This window comes from Anticarsia gemmatalis, chromosome 13 (genome assembly GCF_050436995.1).
Source record: "Anticarsia gemmatalis isolate Benzon Research Colony breed Stoneville strain chromosome 13, ilAntGemm2 primary, whole genome shotgun sequence".
Classification (NCBI taxonomy): Eukaryota; Metazoa; Arthropoda; class Insecta; order Lepidoptera; family Erebidae; genus Anticarsia; species Anticarsia gemmatalis.
Window position 1 is genome coordinate 5,239,409 of NC_134757.1, and position 20,218 is coordinate 5,259,626.

The 20,218-nt window shown below is 34.7% G+C and overlaps 1 protein-coding gene across 3 annotated transcripts in view; it reads right to left on the reverse strand.

Annotated features, from left to right (window-relative positions):
* Duox (dual oxidase) overlaps positions 1-20,218 on the reverse strand; it is a 48,059-nt gene that overhangs the window by 2,864 nt on the left and 24,977 nt on the right. Inside the window, exons 4-25 of one of the 3 annotated variants that reach the window (XM_076122007.1) lie at positions 11,790-11,951; positions 11,359-11,546; positions 9,354-9,437; positions 8,306-8,420; positions 7,811-7,977; positions 7,275-7,511; positions 6,785-6,981; positions 6,478-6,611; positions 6,163-6,277; positions 5,657-5,858; positions 5,282-5,435; positions 4,998-5,167; positions 4,487-4,789; positions 4,269-4,400; positions 3,748-3,951; positions 3,315-3,502; positions 2,394-2,661; positions 1,939-2,167; positions 1,424-1,641; positions 1,067-1,181; positions 787-970; positions 384-543 (exon numbers count right to left, since the gene is read on the reverse strand). In XM_076122007.1, the coding sequence (XP_075978122.1) occupies positions 384-543; positions 787-970; positions 1,067-1,181; positions 1,424-1,641; positions 1,939-2,167; positions 2,394-2,661; positions 3,315-3,502; positions 3,748-3,951; positions 4,269-4,400; positions 4,487-4,789; positions 4,998-5,167; positions 5,282-5,435; positions 5,657-5,858; positions 6,163-6,277; positions 6,478-6,611; positions 6,785-6,981; positions 7,275-7,511; positions 7,811-7,977; positions 8,306-8,420; positions 9,354-9,437; positions 11,359-11,546; positions 11,790-11,951 (3,926 nt within the window). Of the gene's footprint in view, positions 1-383; positions 544-786; positions 971-1,066; positions 1,182-1,423; positions 1,642-1,938; positions 2,168-2,393; positions 2,662-3,314; positions 3,503-3,747; positions 3,952-4,268; positions 4,401-4,486; positions 4,790-4,997; positions 5,168-5,281; positions 5,436-5,656; positions 5,859-6,162; positions 6,278-6,477; positions 6,612-6,784; positions 6,982-7,274; positions 7,512-7,810; positions 7,978-8,305; positions 8,421-9,321; positions 9,438-11,358; positions 11,547-11,789; positions 11,952-20,218 lie in introns of those variants that run through there. The other 2 variants (XM_076122008.1, XM_076122009.1) reach the window with 2 other exon arrangements.

Sequence of the window (20,218 nt, forward strand, 5' to 3'; positions counted from 1 at the left end):
ATTTAGTGCTAATGCGGTTACGGCTTGGGGTTACCGATCTATGTTTGTTTTCTATTTTTTTAGTAGCAGCTGCTTAAAAGATCACGTGCTTTATCTAATGTCGAAAGGAAAATAAGAAAAAAACTATGCAGTTATTTTGAGACCAGTAAAATCGCGCTGTGATTAGAAATAGTTGGTTAATTTATGGTTTTCTTTAGATTTGCCGAGATAATTTATTCATCATGCAGAAAGCTGTAAAACGCACCAAAATGAGAACTTGGCTGACTACTTATTTGGAATCAAATAGAGCAATCAATCATCAAAACTAATAAATATCAGTGCTTTTATTTGTACCGTCACGATTCTAGCTATTGTCTGGTGAAAAAGAGAAGGCAATGTGTTACCTTCTTGCAAGCGACTCCGGAGTATCTGTTAGTGGAGGTGCCGAACACGAGGTCGTTGAGTATGGAGGCGTATGGCGTTACGCCGATGCCGCCGCCGACCATCACCGCCACCTCGAACTTGTACCAGTCCTGGTTGCCGCCGCCGAACGGACCCTGGATCCTGGGGACGCAATTTTTCTTTAGAGTTTATAACTATAATTTCTTCACCAGTAATATTTGAAACTAAAAAAATGTCATACTTTTATATCTATGGAAACTACGTTAATTTCGACTACCAACTGGCCTAGTCTATTTTCTATTTAGGTTAAAATATTTTCCGTCTTCAAGAGGCCTATCTACTACCGAGATAAAAGTAACTTTCTTTGTTAGATACTAAATTCATCTAATAAACTTGGATTGTTACCTTATTTTGGGATGATCTTCAGTATTATAGTTGCATGGGTCGAAGTAGTTCCTCAGTTTCCACGTCCAGGGACCTTGCGCTTTGATATGACACGAGAGGAAATTCTCGTGAGGTGCTGATGTTAAAGTGAATGAGTGGAATTCCTCCTTTTTGAACGCCGTGCATGAAAGACGTACCCATTGTCCTAGAAATTTAGTTATATTATAGTGGATTCTGTATTATTTAAATATTTTATTAAAATATGGGATTTCATGTAGCATGGTGAAGTTTTCATTCTTACCTGATAGATATTTAAGGTTAGGTGGTCTGTAAAACTTAATTTTGATCACGTCTGATGGTAGCATCTCGGTTTCCAAAACGTCCAGCGCCAGGTATTTTGTTCGGAGAGACACAACCTAAGAAAAGAAAAAACAAATTGACCTTTAATTACTATGTCAATTTAACAAGCTGAAAATTCATAAGATGAGACTCAAGTGATGTAAGAATGCAATTCAATTTCTTTTTTTCTACGATTTATTTTTATTCATCACTTGCATTTGGATGGTAATGAAGAAACTGAAAAAAATCTACTAAACATATATTTTTTGCAGATAAAGTTTCGTGGTCAACTTTGTGTGAAGTTGGAATTTTAACGTACCTTGTCAAGCGTATAAATGATGGCAGGTACAAGGAAGAAGATCCAGAATCGTGGCGCGCCAGTAAGCCTGGCGAGTCCGTGCACGAGGCACAGCGCGTAGAGCGCCACGTGCAGCGAGTGCGCGCGCCAGAACCACGGGTACGCGCGCTTGCGCACTGTGGGGTGCGCGAACACGAAGATCACGCACATTATCACGAACAGCATCACGCCAGACACTCCTGGTCAATAGAAAATACCCAATTATAATAAAAGAAAAATATATACCCCGCGTACTGCTTTCTGTGTATTGGCAACAAAAAGTGCTACTAAAAGTTTATCTAAAAGCTACTACAATTAGCTACTATTTTATCATCCAGTTAGTAGTGGAAATTTAAGGCGTGAAAAAAGATCTTCATATGTTGCTTTTTTTAGCCGACATAAAAGTAAAACAACGTATCGGCGTTGTGGTAGAATTTGTAACTAAATAAATATGAAAATTAATTTAATTTCTGGCTAAAAATTTAATATTTTTTTACCTGTTACAGTCTGGAACACCCAATAAGTAATACCGGGCCTAAAGTCGGATGTAAAGTGGACTTCTTTGGTAAGACAGCGTAAGTTTTCAACAGGTTGAGTGGACACGTGGTAGAAGTTAACCATGTGTCCCGCCGTGTGTAGCAGAGAGAAGAACAGAGCTGTACATGCTACGATCTTGTGGAATTGAATGCTGGAGTCTAGAGGAATGTACTGCTGAATGCTGAATTCCTGCAAAAAAGTTTTATTGTGAGTTGTTGAAGTAAAGTTTGTGTAATTTGTTTTACGGAACCACCATTATATCCATCGCAAAGAAAGAGATCATTGTCTGTTACGTATAGCCACGTATACTTTGGTCAAGCTAAGTTTTAGAAAGGTTTTTTTTTTAATTACTCTACTAATTCTTTATTTCCATAATAGGCAAGCTAGGTCATTAAAATTTTATTAGATCTCTTACCTTTAATTTAGTTAGTAAATTCCTCGACATCGTCAACAGCAGTAAACTGTAGCAGAAAGACAAAGAAGCAGCTGATCCTCTCGTGATAGCAATACCGACGCCCATGATGTGCCTCAAGTCCAAATGTTCCGACATGAAGGAGTAGTGCGCGAACCGTTCCACGAACAGACCGATAGTCACTACATAGAACACGAAGAGGTAGAAGATGTTCTGCCTGTTCTCTTCTAGGAAGGTTGTTAGGTAGTCCCATTTTAGTAGCAGCCAGTGTCTGAAACAATCATATCAAAGCTTATATTTGTGTTGCTGGCCGAATATTTATTTTACAATTTTAAAATCGATTTAATTAACGTCTATTGCTTGCTGAGTCTTAAAGCACACACCCCTAGGTGCAGTATACTTATATTAAATGCCTTGAAAACATACTACGTCTAGTTTAAGTTCTCTGGATAAGACAAATAATGAGTAATAGTAGGAGAAAATCGACCTTTTAGACAATAATTTTAGATAGTTGTTATCATTAACATAAACGGTCAAAAAAAATTAACCCATTTCTGTCCCACTGCTGGGCAAGGGTCTCCTCCCGTAATGAGGGAGGGGTTAGGCCTTAAGTCCACCACGCTGACCAAGTGCGGGTTGGGGACTTAGCATGTCCTCAATAAATGTATTAAACAAATTTTAGGCATGCAAGGTTTCCTCACGATGTTTTCCTTCACCGTTGGAGCATGTGATAATTATTTCTAATACACACATAACTTCGAAAAGTCATTGGTGTGTTGCCTCGGATTCGAACCTGCGACCACTGGCGTGGGAGGTGTCAACTTATACCACTCGGCTATCAGTGCTCGTACTCTGCACATAAACGGTTACTAATAAAAAAAAGGTTTCTGGCTGATATAGTTACAGTGAAAGATTTTGATATACCTGGACTGTTCCATCGAAGGCTCAATATGGAAGCTGGTCATCCTTGCAACGTTGGTGGACGTGTCAAGGAAGTTCTGCTTAGCTCCTTTACAATCTAAGCCAATTGCTACAAATTCTCCTTTGTACTCCTTCATCATTACTTTGAAGTCTGAGTAGGTGAGGTGGTCCTTGTGTTGGAGACCAGCATCCTAGAAAATAAACACCCATTAGAGTTTCTCGTCGCAACAAATAAACTCTTCAATGAAAAAAGTATTTATTTTTAGGTTTTGTTCAGAATCAATATTTTTACAGAAGTCATTTTTGGTACTAAAACTTTAGAAAATAATTACTGAATAGGAAATACGTAGACTTTACTATGTAGTGCTAATTAAGAAATCGTAACCTGACGGTGACCTATAAAATATTCTAAACGTATGTAATATTTCAGGCTTACCGAGAACATTCCATCAATAAGTTCAGTAACATGTTCATCTCTCAAGGACGTAGTTCTAGCGATCTCTACGAGTGAGCGCAGCATCTCACTGAGCTCGCCCTTGTCGATGACGCCGTTACGATCATCGTCGCACATGTCGAATATTATACGCAGTTTGTCTTCAGTGGCGCCGCGGGAGAATAACACTACGGTGTCCAAAAACTCCTGTAATTAATAAAATATTCTATTTTAGCGATAAAATTATAAAAGAAGCTGTCAATGACAATGTGTAAGCCGTATTCTATAACTTAATTAATGCGAAAGTTAGTACGTATTTTCCATTTATACTGTAACATGGCTAAAACGGTAACATTTATTTTGGGGAAGCGTAATTACTACGCTCCATTTCCAACAGAATAAAAAAACAGCGGTAGAACTGTTGGCGCGGCTCGGATCTACTAGTATATTTAAGTAATCTTAATCCGAAAATCATTGTAACATTGTAAAGTAAGAAAAGGCTTATTAGAGCTTTTGGATTGTACCTGAAATGATATTCTTCCATCGCCGTCCTTGTCGACTATATTGAACATTTTCTTCACGAACACTGCATCTGCCTTCATGCCGAGAGCGCTTGCAAATTCACTCTTGGACAATGAAGTTCTCATTACGATGGACTGAAATAGATGAATTATAAAATGATTTATCTATAGAATTCCTTTAATTGGTTTTTGAGAAATTATTACGTTGTAATGGTTCTTACTTCTGGATCAGCATCTTCGTTTCTCCTACGTTTCTCTCCGGGAGCTAATCCGAATGTGATAGCATAAGCTTCTCTGAAGAAATGTTCAAGTTTGCGTTGTCGCCGTTCTCTTGTTTCTGCCGTTGCCAAAATCTGTTCTCTATGACCTTGAGTAAGGTTGAGAGCCTTTTTATGTTGCGCCAAGAATGTGTCCAGTTTCACTAAGAATTTACGCCGGGATGCAACTGAGTCCATTTCAAGAACCAAATCGTGTTCACGGGGTGCCCGAATCAATACTAGAGGTCGCTTGTTTTGTCTGCTTTCCTAAAATCAAATAAATTATATTATTTTTAGGGTGTTTTTTTATTCGTAGAAATCTTTATTCAAAGGATTTTGATCTCGGAAAATTATCCATCCTCTAAACAGCATCTGTATCTAGTCTAATGTGATTCATTTAAAGGGAAAAGAAATTTACGTTTCATTCGTTAATATTCATTTAAAAAAAATATATATATAATTTGTGGCAATATACCTGACTCTCCAAAACAGTAAGTTGATCAGTGTGGTCCAATGGCAATGTTCGTAGTTTGTCTCCCTTACGATCTGTGACGTGAAGTGCTGGTTCGGGACCAAGACGAAGCTTCACCAAGCGTTTGTGCGATGCATGCACCCATTCACGACATACCATTTTATCCACTGAACCTACAAGAAATATCAGCTGTAGCTCATTTCAAAACAATTTCAGCTGTAGCTCATAATTTTACTAAATAAGTCCGGAACGGATTTATAGGTAAAATAACCGAGATATGTGTGTACCTTTGTATTGAGCATTTTTCAGATGTTCCTGTTGAATCTTGAGTTTTCTTCGTCTGCTGTTCTGCAACTTTACTACACCATACCCCGCGCCAGCGCAGAGTATAGGAACGAATGCTAATATCAAGCAGGTGTAGATGTAAGCGAACTCGTTACCCTGAAATAAGAAATTTCATAATTATTGAACTAATTTCATTTATATTTAAAAAATTAGATTTATATTTTCGGTTATAATATGTACCTACCATGGTTGTACCTTCTGATGCGATAGTATCTTACTTTTCATTATTTTTTTTATAAAACCTAGTCGATAATTATACCAACGGAAGGCATAAAGAAAATAAAGTAAAAAATAACCAAATGGGATATGGCCCTCACCTCAAAATAATCGTAGCCCCTCAAATACTTGCAGGGTGGTAGTTTAGAAGCGTTTAACTGGTATGGTTGCGGGCAAGGATCACCGCTGTTCCAGTGGAACACATCACGCTGTATGTCGTTAGGACCTATCGCAGTACTGTTCACTATTATGTCCCACATTGTGATCCGACGCAACTCCTCGATCTCGTCTTTTGTGAAGATGCTGGAATGATCCACATTGGATGATTAAGTTAACAGTAGGATGTCAATAATTTCTAATTAACTTGGTGAATAGACTATCAAGAATATTTGTTTTTTTAATATCAAATGCTAATTTTCTTTTGTAGGCGAAATGTAAGTGTGAATATTAAGGTATATTCCCTACACAGCAATTTAAATATGAGGTAAACAGATTTAGGTCCTTGGTGAGTATAATTTATTTTACCAAGAAGGTTGATTAATCAAAAATAAACAGTTAATTGAGGTAAAGGTAAAATCAATTTAACCAAAGATTAATTGGTGCTTACCCGTTCTGTTCATTTTCAAACCAAAATCTGTCGGCATCTCTGATCCTCGTGAACTGGTCTACGATGATTGCTCTGAATAGTTCTCCTGGATGGCCGGTAGATTCTAACATACCACCTGAAATGTAAATATTTGCAGTTAGCAAAATAATTTAGTAACTTATGACAATAATCAGTGTTACCAGTGCCGAAATGTCAAGCAATTTAGGGTGAAAATTTATGACTGAGTAGCTGGATACAGGTAATAGTAGATATATACCAAAAAAGAAATGGTATTGGTGATGTGCTTTGCCGTTTTATTTTTCTATGTTTACTTACCAATATATACATCGATGTTATCCAGTCTTCCCTTGTAGACTTGACTAAGTTTTTGTAGCAGATCCGGGTTGCTTTCGAAAAGTTCTGGATTTATTTCATTGAAAGTTTTCACTCTTGGTAATCCGTAATATTCTCTGAAAGCATAGAAATTATAATTTCACATTCGTTTATGCCGTCGAGGAATATAGTCATAAGTCATGTTTGTTACAAAAACGCATAGGCGTAAGTACAATCATCATGATTCTACTGTGATCAAGGTGTCTTTGCCTGCAATAAGTATCAATTAAAGTTGCTTATTGGTACATACCTAGCAGTGTTATAATCAGGAAGTCCGTTGTCACGTCCTCGCATAATGTTGAGGGCTCCAAGATCTCTTCGGGAGAACTCCATCGGTCCGAACAAATTATCACGAACATCAGAACAAAGCAGTGCATCTTCACGTTCCGATACTTGCGACGCCATTCCCATTAGAACTTCTTCTATAGGGACTTGAGACATTACATCCTGGAAATTGAGAAGATTTTTCCGATCAGTAATTGAGGATAGTGTATAAAAGTTTTTAGTTTTTAACAAAAAAACTAAATACTGCAACGCACATATGTTATTAGAAAACAGTTTTAACCTGCTACTAGAATCATTATTATATTTTTTAATTCAAAACATATTTAGGATCGGTTCTCATTAAATTTTCTTCTATCCTTATAACATTATTTTCAGAGCCTATCTGTCTTTTAACAAAGACTACGTTTTTCATTTATATCCTAGAATAATCTTATAAGTTTATGAATATCACTCACATTGCCATCCCACCAAGTCTGACAGAGCCTAATGGCATCATGTCCGCCAGGAGCCCTGCTGTATCTGCAGTTCCTGTCTCGCAGCAGTATGGCGGGCGGCACGAGCGTGTGTCCGAAGCGGAAGGCGGCCACTGCGAACGCGTGCGTCACTCCCGGCGCCACGTCCGCGCGGTACCCTTTGTATGGAGGGAGAGGAGTTCCAAGGAATGCTGGCACGTATTCGTATAGGATTATGTTCTGGAAATCAGAAAATTGTTCTTTTGAATGTAAGTGCTACTACTTATAATATTCGAGATTAGTTGCTATTAATTAATTTCTAGGTTCTGGTTTGACCGCCCGTCAGTACGCTTCTGGTTATGGCCAGAATTTTTCTATACTTTTTGGTTTGCTGCTTTAATTAAACAGGCTTCTGATATAGGTTTTGTTTTTTGGTAAAGAAACTAACTGGCCTTTTATTATTGCATAGCTTCTTCTACACTTTTAGTATTTAAAATGACTAACGGTATCAAGTTCCTTCTGCAGCAACATTAATTTACCTGTAAGCTAGCAATGACAATTCTTCTAGCGCGCTGGAACAACTGCTCGTCGCTCCAGTCTGGATGTTGTCTATGTACCCTTGCAGCCACTACGTTGTGCCACCGCAGAAGTAGTATACCGAATGTCACCATTGCTGGGTTTTGGTTGCTACGAGGATCTCCAAGTACTACAAAAAATATTGATATTATATACCGAATAGCTTATACTCACATAAGAATATCTTTCTTGTTTGTTTTAAAGACAACTCTCGCACTACGATTTGCTCTTTTGTTGTAGGGATTTTTACAAACACACAAACAACAGACACAAAGTACAACAATTTGTGACCCAAAACCACTATTTGTGGATGGCACAAATAATTGTTACGTGTGTGAATCCAACCTACTCGCTCTCGACGCAATGGTAATAGCGTTGCGACTTTAACCACTGCACCATAGAAGCAGTATTTTTTTTTAAATATTTTCCTAGAAAGAAGAAAAATATAATCATCTCACAGAATAATCTTTCAGGGCTAAGCATCCTCATGTAATGTGGTACTGGGTTGTTGAAGAGCGGCACTCGCTTTGTGTTCCGCAGCGGCATCCCACCTTCATGAGCCAGGCTACCGTTCTGTACACACAATTTTTATATGTAAGAATAGGATAAGCATCGATAGAAACTATTTTTGAAAATGCATTTTTAGTTAATGTTATTAGAAGTAAACCATTTGCTATTGTAGAATGGTATTTACTCGGAAATTGACTGACATAATTAATATTATGCTTATAAGTTTTCTTTAAATTACTATTGAAATAATATGCTCTTGATAACATGAAGTTAAATACTTCTTATCCATAAGGTTAGTAAACAGCGTGAAGGGTCGTTATTCTAATTGATACTGTTTTTACGAGAAAAAGCTTTAAACATATATGGTTAATGGATAAACAAATGTGCATGGTAATGAGCTAATTATCATGTTAATTAAAATAAGCAAAAAACATTAAGATGTGATGTACATGAAATATTACACGACCTTTGCCATACAGTCAAGTAACTGGCCGTTAAATGAAGAAACATGAGTGATCGCGCACAAATAAATACTTACTTCAGTTACATTAGGCAATATCGTAAATTCGATGTGGTAATGTTAGAATGTATAGACATAAAATGAACATTTATAAGACCTAAGTCAAATTAGTGGACATTTGCGGTCAGTATTGAAATATAATGTATTGGCAAAGAGCCATAAGTAGTGTTCATCGAACACACTAAAAGAATGAATTACTAATCACAAAGTGTTTTTATGGCAAGTATTTTTCTTTTTAAATGTGGAGGGTTCATCAAATTATCGCATTATCACTTATAGATTTTGTTTTACGTCATTACTATAAAACAGTGAAGAACAGTGATACTAAGCTTTGTTAGTTTGAAAAATCATTATAAGCGAGCGTGTGTTCTAATTTACCTTGCTAAAATGACATGTATGTTTTTAATAAGCGTGAATGTGGGTTATATATGTATAGGAAAGTACGTAAAGAGGCAGGCGTGGCTGCTGGGTGGCACCTGAAATGACCTCATTGCATTCACCCACGCCTCGCTAGTGCTGTACACGAAGCTGCCGTCGATCCACGACGTTATTTGGTTTATCTGCAAACAAAATGTCATATGTTATTGCAACCGAGGCCGAGCCGAGCATGTCTGTATTTTTACTACTGATTGAATCGTGTCCAACATACATATTTATGTGCCGTTTTTTGTGAACATTTACTCACTAACAGTTAATCATGTGTTGATAAATCGATGTATAGCATATTATTGACATGTACATGTACACTAAGCTTCTACGGTTGTAATAAATTATGTGACCTACTTACACTTAATCTTTCCAGTTTAGAGTATACGAAATTTACATTGGATTTATGCAATCAGTATTTGACACTCCTAGCAAAAAGTACTAAATGCATACCTGCGTGTCCAACGACACGAGTTCGTAAGATAATATGTAGGTGCATAGTTGAGTAAGGCAATTTCTAAGCAAATACTAGTAAGCTAACTCGCTATCTCTGTCGAATAAGACGTCTAGTATTACCTACACATAACCAAACCTGCGAGCAATTAAACGACGATTAACATTCCTAAAGTGGCTTGTAGTTTTAAGGTAAGGTTCGTTCGTAGGGACATATTTGTAAGTTGCAGTTGCATTCATATGATGGGTGTATCTGGGTTATACTACCATTAAGTTTTATTGCCTGGAATTTGGCCTTCGATGAGCACGGCCCGTTGGAGGTTAGGCCGAGTTTACATTACACGTAAAAATGTATGATTTCGTCATATGAACTTGTTATGCAAACCGCGTGTTTGATGTGTAAACAATGCTTAGACTGCGAGATTGGAAGTTTGTTTATGCGACCAGCCTTTAATAAATTGTAATACCAATTTTCTTTAACTTCAATTTGTTAATTGCGTACGAGTATGCATTTTGATCCTCACTTCCTCATGGTATCATTGAAGAAAGGTACAATCATTAAAGACACAAGCACATAATTATTGGCAATAACATTTATAACATGAACTACTTAAACGACATATCCTGGAAGCAGAACTAAAATCATTACCGATCGGATGCATATAATTACATACCGACATCCGAATTACCTCTTACGTTATTATACTTAAAAGCTTTTTATAGTATCAAGGCCTTATTAATACTGCATTTAAACTGTAGTATTCGGTATGTAATTGTCTCATTTCGGAAATCAAAGGTTCCGCTATAGTGTGTGGGCGGCGTAATTCGTCGTCCGTATGACGAGTCACCAATGCTAGGTAACGATAGAATACCAATGACATCATAGTTTCGGTTTCAGACAGGTTTTCACGTCGTCATTTATTTACTATCCGTATAGAACATACTACTGTTATTTTCCGTATGTTCGCGTGGGGTGGAATGTGTAAAAAACTACGAGCTTCTACATTTGAATGACAAAATAATACCATTCCTATTATTATTTAAGTATATAGGTATTGAATCTCTCATACAATATTCCTTTTTGATATGCTTTTAGTCATAATCATATTATTATATGACAGACCATTCTTTATTCTCAAAAATATACATCACAGACCTATTCAACCAATAGTATAGTTTGTTTGTAGTTTCATGTGCTCTGTACTTTAGATTTTTACTTTGACTTAATATTCAATACGAGTAATGCAGAGCTTACTTAGTTGATAATGGAGTTAATTGCGATATTTATCTGCGATTATTTAGATGGCTATCGTGTGACATAAATGTCTCTATCAGATTCCTTGCGAAACACCTGCTGGACGACGTCTGCTACTTCAATACCTTTTTATTTCTGTACATTATTGAACGTATCATTTTAGTCCTAGAACGTCTTAAAATCACCTAGTCTGATCTATGTGTTCTCCTCTAATGTACGGCAGCGCACAGGGTAATAAATTACATCAATTTAAACTAATGAATTTAATGCGTATACTTTTTGCATCGATAACTTTAATGGGCATAACGACACAAATTACTCAATTAGATATTCCTTAAAAGGCTCACCTGTTCTCTAGGACTGTTAGGACTCTGTCCCGTGTTGCGATCGTAGGCCGCTCTTAAGAAAGGCATGTATTTGGCGCCTTTACATTCGGGGTCGTACATGTGGTCACATTTGTCCACAGGAATACGATGGTGTTCGATGGGACAGCCTGATTCTGAGGCCATTACGATCTCGCCCGTTACGATTTGACCTACAATAATAAAAAATCTTGAGTATAGTATAGCTTGAGTAAAGTATATTGTCATGAAACCAGGTAGATTTTGGCTGGCAGGATATGTAGCCGTCATTAGCAAACTGGATATTTCTGCATAAATAGATAGAAATTTGTATTGGAATAAATCTGTCAAGTTTTTAGTGTAGTTGAAGTTTGGCTTTTCGGTAGACTGAAATAGTATGTGCAGGTTAGCATTTGGTAAATGAAAAGAACTCTTACCAAAGAATGCCAGTAAAGCTGTTCTGTTAGTGAGAGACGGCAGTCCATCTTGTCCTCTCATGAACAGTTTGGACAAGGTCCTGGCTCCCGGCCGGTCAGCGCCCGCCATCATGTACACTCCATCCGCGTACGCAGCTGGTGTCTTGCGAGTAAGTCGACTATCTGCAAATAAATTATACCGTTAATTCAGTTTCTTAATAACTTATTATGCAGGTTTTTTTAGCCATTACTGACCCACTCCACGGGTTTCCTCCCAAACGAGCGGGAGGGGTTAGGCCTTGAGTCCACCACGCTGGCCAAGTGCGGGTTGGGGACTTTGCATGCCCTCAATAAATGTATTAATTAACAAATATTACACGTGTCAAATCCACGGATACAATATTCTCGTAAAACTGTATTTTGTATGTATCCTGCTTCAAAGACCCTTATTATTTTATGAGTGCAATTATACTGTCAATGAGATGGTAATTTAGTTATTAAACACTAATTTATAATACTAATTTTCTTAAATACTAATATAAATGTTATCTTTTTTATTTGTTTATATTAACCGTAATAAAATAAGCGTGTAATATAAAATGCTTGTGAACAAAGACGATAACAACCCGAGTTTAAACAACAAGCTTAATTAAATGAGCGAACGCGAAGCCATTAATTATGTTTTAACTTGTAACTGATGTATTAAATGAAAGTAAATATTAGTTTCATTTGTGAAGCACGGTCATAAATAACGTTTCTATTAGTCTGCTCGTAATGTGGGTACAGATGAAAGTTGGTTACACTACGAGTAAGATGATATAAACGTTTTACAGTCGTTTAACTTATATTTTTTGTTAAGTCATGGGTTACCGATTTTGATATGTGTTGATGTACCGGTGCTAATAATGATACTAATTATAGTTTCGAAGAAAAGTCCATGTGCAGCAAGCAAGACTTAATGAGTTTTATAAAAAATAATCATTCGCACTGCACGTTTAAAAAACAAAATTATATTTGCGTGACTACCTAGAATGTAGACTGGAAGTTTTATTTCATCGCGTGTGTAGTATTAATAAATTGTTGAACAAATATATCTGTAGACCGATAGAAATCAAAATAATATAATAAGAGAGAATGGGTCAAAATTTTCCCGTTTTTGTAACATTTTTTACTGTTACTCTGCTCCTATTAGTCGTAGCGTGATGATATATAGCCTATAGCCTTCCTCGATAAATGGGCTATCTAACAGTAAAATAATTTCAAATCAGACCAGTAGTTCCTGAGATTAGCGTGTTCAACCAAACAAACAAACTCTTCAGCTTTATAATATTTGGTATAGATTAACATAAATGGACGGTAACTCTGTATGGTAGAAAGTAAAACATATTTATCTGGAACCTGTAGTTTCAGATAAACGGTATAATTGGATGCACAGTGGCTACAAAGTGAATGGTGCCGTTCACTCTCGCAAAGCCCTCGGAGAATGCTCCGTATTGAGTAATATCCTCTCCGTAACTCCTGTTCAACATTCACTGATGCCTTTACCTGGCCTTTGTTTAGTTATTAGTTGTAATTTCTTGATTTTATCACATCTGTTTCTCAATATTATTGGCAAAACATTGCAACTAAACGGTACGTTTTTGTAGATTTGATCTTGAAGTTCGACAGATGATTTATATCGACAACGAAATAAATGGATATACATAATATTTTTTAATTTTTTTATGTTGCAAACCAGAATTAGGAATGCGAACTTAATATCCATAAATATTTTTATTTATTTGCTAAGCTCTATCGAATCGAATATTTGCAGAAAAGAATGCGTTATCCCAAAGTACATTTGAAATAATGTAATATACCTCACATACATTATTTTTGGGTTGCTAATGAACTAAACAATTCTTTCATTATGGACTATGCTATGAACATACAACAGCACAAATGACTGCCGTTCAAATAACAGCGACCTTCTCTTAAAGCTAAACGGATCTGTCAGTAAATTATATGAAAGTGACATCAGTCAAGATTAAAAGCAATGAGATAAACACGCTTGCAAACCTGTTCGCTGTAATTGGAGCACACAATGAAAAGTGACAGTAGAGAACTCTAAATATACAAATATGGTAATAACATGCGTACTATTGCGCACTTGATTTATCCATATAAGTTGTAGTAATTGCAGCGTAAATACTTTGTCCGTATAACTTTTATCTGCATCTGCCGCATTTACTTTCAAAGTCATCTGCATGCCATCCATACCATTTTCATGTTTCCATCTCATTACTAAGTAGTAAACACATAATTCTTTACATACTAGATTGGTTTATTCACGTATTTAGATGGGAATCAATCGATAAACTCTATATATGTTTCAATATACTGAAAATATTTCTGAACTTTTCGATTTTATTTAAAGTTTTAGATTTTAATAGTCACGTAGAACAGCAACCTTTATAGACAAAAATGAATCACTGAAATGTATTTACGCTCTTAACTTTTGGACAACTAAACTACATTCGATATATTTTTTTTAATATGTATGTTACCGACAAGACTTGCACGGGATTGATGGGATCAAAATTACCACGGGATAAAATTGTATTATACCCGGATGAAGTAATCCCGGTCTACTAGTAAATTTATAAACGTGTGTTTTTCGTTTACTGTTTGTACCGACGTGAGCATCAATCGTTTCTTGACAGACGTTGAGGAGTAGGTACCAATTAATATAATAATTTTGCGAGCCTCTCGCAGATTTTAACATAAATTATACGGTCAGTCACGATCTGTACCTGTCTGTATAGCGGCTTCTGTGTTCAATGCTTTTATTATTTACTGATATACATATCGATTTTAATAGCCAATAAATTTTGAAGATGCCATGATGTAATTGAAAAAGTGAACACAACTCAAGGATTAAATAAAGCGATATATTAAGAACATACAAAATCAATTTAAATACATCAAAAAGCTGGTCAGTCGTTATTGTTACAAACAGTTTTGTGTCAGTAACCTCAAATATTTGAAGAAAATCAATCTTTGGACACATAACAGTTATGATTTTATTATTTAAATGCAATTTTACTTGATGAAGTAAGAATAACGGTTAACCCCGGTTTCTGAGTACTTTTAACGGTAGTTTATCTATTCAATAGCGTTTTTTTTATATGAGTTTAAACGCTATTGAATAGATAAACTACCGCTAAATGTACCTCAGAAACCGGGGGTAAGACTGTTAATGTAACTTTGATAAAGATTTTGAATAATCGTACATTGATTAGTTACGTGGTTGACGAGCCAATTAAGATTTTACTTTCTCGTTACGTCACCCAAATTCTATTTCAAGTTATCATCAAATAGATTGTCAACGTGATTTGATAAAGTTATGTTAAAGTTTAACGATGTAGAAAATAAGGTTTGAACGATGCGTGAAATTAATGAGAGTAAGATAATACATGCACATGTTAATTCGTGGTCATTTATTGACTATTAAATTAGGCTAATATACCAAATATAAAGAACGTTTCGTTTAAAATTTACCTTCCTTTATATTCAAAATTATAGTTAGTTCGTAAAATAGTAACTAAGTTTTTTGACGAAATTCCTTTAAAAGAGACTTCATAAAACTGGTTTTTAATTTGTGTTACATGTTACTACCGGTAATAAATTATATTATCTACAAATTTTGTATTAAAATATCCAACATACATATTTCTGTATCAAGCATACAACTCAGCATCAGTAACCTTTTCCATTCGGAAATAGTCATCAAAAAGAACTAATGGCAGTATTAACTTGTGTATATTTTATAACAAATGATGTGGCTACAAAAGCCATGGTAATCGTTCGTTGAATGCACTCGTGCTGGTGCATGGCGCAACTCGAGACTCGTTTGTTTGCATGAGCCATGAATTAGGGACGAGGAGATTTCGCCGCACACACAAATTACCCCGTCTTTGTACACAACACTCATCGTACACATTATCTCTCGATTATCGATACTCGATAATACAAATTGCTCACGATATGATAATAATGGCTTTAGACGTTTTTTATTACGGTTTATATTTTGATTACAATCGTAATAGCTTTTATTTATAATAGTTTTGTAAGTGAGATTAAGTGTTTGAAATATTGAAATTTGTTTGTAATATTAATCAATGTTTCATAAAGTTATTGCTTAAGATTCGACGACGTAAAATATAAGGAAAATCTGTTCCAGCATTCGAAGAATAATTTCCTGGGTAAAGATTATTGTGAGAGGTAAATAAATACAAGGAACTCACAATTGAGATGAAATTGAAGGTGGGAACGTACTTGTTATAAAGTACGACGAGAAAGAAACCGTGTGAATTGTAACAACGGAATTTGTTACTGCTGACAATATCGTTACTCCAAGAAAATATTTAAGAAAAAATATACAAGATATGTGTGTTTATTATAATATTTTATTCATATCCGTAACGTGTTATTTTAAAATGAATATTGCAATAACTTTTTGTGAGTTAAGACTTTCTAAAACAAACATTTACGAACAATTACTTTTGCTACTACATCAATGTTTTTTCCAAGCTGCTAGACGAATGGCCAGACAGATACTAATAGATTATTGATCTAATTCAATTTATTATCTTACGGTACATAATTAATTTTAATTGAAATGAAAGGCAATATGTCGTATCAGATGTCTGATGTAGATATATAAAATGTGTGTATGTCAGTGCGTCCTGTCGATAGTCATCGATTGTGAAACTATAGATGACAAATTCATAAGGCCTTTATCGCGTTCTGTTATCTTGTATTAGTTGATTCACGAGCTGACCACATTACGCAAGAGGTCATCGAGGTAACACATTCATGTTGAGCGCTCGCTTGTAAGATTCTAAATGAATTTGACAAACAGCGGCGTTTTTCTCAAATAAATATGTTGCTAGGTATATTTACATTGAGGTTGGAGTTTGAAGTAGAATATTGTCTTAGAACGATTCCTTTAGAATTTTTCTTTACATTTTCCTTGCTCTCAAAGTGTATTTTATATATTTTTGACTTAAATTACACGTGTTTACTCAGGATAACCATATGATTTTAATCATAACACATTACATATTTAAATTTTACGATTGAGACACATTTTATAAACATATGAGTAGTAGTTTGACAGTAAAATTGAATGTTTATGTGTCACGTTATAATCTCAGCACACAGATAAGGCGCGCGTTGATATCTTTTACAAACGAGCTTTTAACTTCGTAGACACCTGACTGACCTGACCGGTTGACAACGTATTTAATTATATTTATTTTAATTATTTTCATACCATATGTTTACTCAAAACATTTACATAATAGTTATTTAATTGAGTGTGTTACAAGTGTATTAGAATAAACGTGGGTAATGAATAAATATATTGCGAAAACTCTATTGAATGCTAAATATATTGAAGAGATAATATCTGCCGGCCATTCTGAGACGTATTGATTCTCATATTGAATTGATTATGTATGAACATGAAAGACACTGGCTGCTTTTAGTTTGTATTATTCAATAGATAATACTTGATTGATGGATGTGGTTTTATTTACTGCTTTAGTAACTTCAAAGGATGTAGTTTCATAATAATTAAGAACTGGCATTATATTATTTGAGGCTAAGCTTTTGTTCATGTTAGAGTAATTGTAATGTAATCTATTCTCAATAGATAAAGTAATTTAATTATTCTTTGTAGTAATTCAGTTGTAAAATCTACTTGTATTACATACATTCATAGGCTGGGCTGGCAGTGTATAGCAAGACAGAAAGTGTCATACACTATTTTAAATTAATATTATAATTTGTTTGCCATCGACACGCTAAGAAGAAGAAGATACATTCATACAAACATAAAATCAAGCCTTCTTCCCGTAAGGCTAGGCAGAGACCAGATGACACTACTCAATACGAATTTCCTTGTTTTGTATACAGTTAAATAGTATTTATGTATAACTCGAAAGTTGTATTAAATGACTATGAATTAAATAATTCGTAAAGTATCAATACTTTCCTTTAACATTTAGCAAGTAATCAAATTAAATCACAATACTGTGTCAGTCACATAACCATAAACTACTCTTGTAATTATCATAAATAACATTAATGGCACCCAACCGTAAGTCTCTACGAATCAATTACAAATCTGCCGATTATTCATGTCTTTTTTATAGCCGATACATTATTTACATTACTCGCAGGATTTCAGTAAACGTATGCCACAGTTGCCTCTATAAGGGAAATTTAATTAAACAGATCGTGCCAAAGATACGTGAATATTAAAATTTCGCATAGTTTTCTTGATGGCATCCGTTTTATAAGTAATTGAGTTTATTCCCTGCTAGTATGTATAATTGTTTGTTTACATTTATTGCTTGTCAACCGTGAAGGATTGTTCATGTCGGGGTTTATATTTTTAATGTAGTTTTCTCTCATAAGATCTTTAAACTGAACTTCAATGATTTGATAACGTTTTACAGGAGATAATGTTCATGTTGTGGGTTAGACTAGAAATTATTTGTGATGCTTACTAACTTATCGATTTTGAGGTTTATGTTATGAACAAAAATTAATCATCGGAATAGACAAAGAGTGCATGCACCTCTTTTGTTCTATTTTACTAGCATTGGTATTAAATACGAAAGTTTAAATTTTTTACACGAAGTTATAAATATCGACGTACAAAGCGGAACAACGAGTGCGTTTTTTTAAGGTTATTTTCATTTTTATTTAAGGCAAGTTTCCGTAAATATACCGTTACATTAACGAATGTAGTTCATGGACTGTTTATTTTTATCAGATTGACTCTTCATGCTTCACGATTAAGTCATTTTGATGCAAATGTTTCTTTAAATTTCGCTAAAACTTTTGTGGAACTTATTATGTGAAATTAAAAATATTTGTAATTTGAAAATAAGTCTATTATACGCTTGTGAAATGTACTTCTACTTGTGTACTACTATTTAGATAATGCCAACTTTATAGGATACTTGTAAGAAATGTTACAAAGTATCGGCTTTCTATTATAATGAATGCATTTACATGCGAATGCACTCTTACAAACTTCCTGTGTACAGACGTTTTAACGATGCCTTACTAAGACAGTAACTATATCATTACATAATCTTTTCTACCCAGAGTATCGTACGCAAATTATGTCGGGTATGAAATAATTTATGTAACTTGATCAACATGATCATATTTGGTATTGTGTATTTAACCAGTTAATGATATTTTGTTAAACGGAGGTATTTGGAGCACAGTGACTCACAAATTAAACATTTTCATAATCGGAAATTCGAAGTTTGTTACGCGGATATTCGGCAACTCGGCGCGGATATTTTTCGGTTATACGGGATTTAATTCATAGAATTCAAAGGACACAAACAAATTTATAAGTGCTAAGCTATTATTATCGATCTTGTGTGGAAAAGATGTTTATTGTCTTTTCTTATCTGAGTATAATACCTTTATAATTTTATGTTCCTATTCATTTGAAAGGTTACAGTCGTAACTTTAAATTTATCAAAAGTAGAGCGCTCAATGTGATTTTAAACTCTGCATGGACATTTTTTTACATTATCTTAAGTGCATTGTTATCGAGGTGATAATAAGTAATAATTTAATAACGATATTTAAATGTTAAATTGTCATATATAACTAATACGTATGGTTAGTAATACATATGTTGAAATATTCGTAATTCACGATATTGCCTTTTAAATTTTTGCTTGTAATACAAAAATCTCATATTACTTGTATATTTTTCAAAATTAATTTTAAATAGTAACTATAATTTGCGGCAGAATTCAAATTGCGTGGTGAAAACAAGCAGGTATCCCAGTTACAGATTTTACCCATAAATAATAACTCAGGTTTTGTAAGTTGCGTATACTAAAGCAATCATAAACAACATGTTGTATAGGCGTATAATAAGGTTAAACAGTTTATTACTGCGAATTTACGAGATTGGCCATCAGCTACTTTGTCTTAATAAACCACTGATAGAGATTAGAACAAGGTTAGCTCGATAAATCAAACGGCTAAACCAAATTGGTCTTGATTAACGTCAGTTTAAACAATGACAGCTGACAATGAGGTTTGAATTTGACCGTGTATAATGTGATATTGCATTACATCATGTATTTCACGGTATTCTAGTTTATAACACGCGTGTATTTTGACATGGCATTGTTTGATAAGTTTAAATGAGTCTCGACTAATGAAGTGATGTTTACCGTTGAACAGGCAGATCAATTGATATTGTTAATTTATGATACATGTACGAATCAGTGTACACGGCTTAGTATGAAATATAGTAGGCTGCATACAAATATCGCAATGGCACTACTACGCTATTTTACTTTGAAAACTCTTTACGCTTTAAAAAGCAAATCTTGAGTTTCAAGGGAACTTGTGCATTT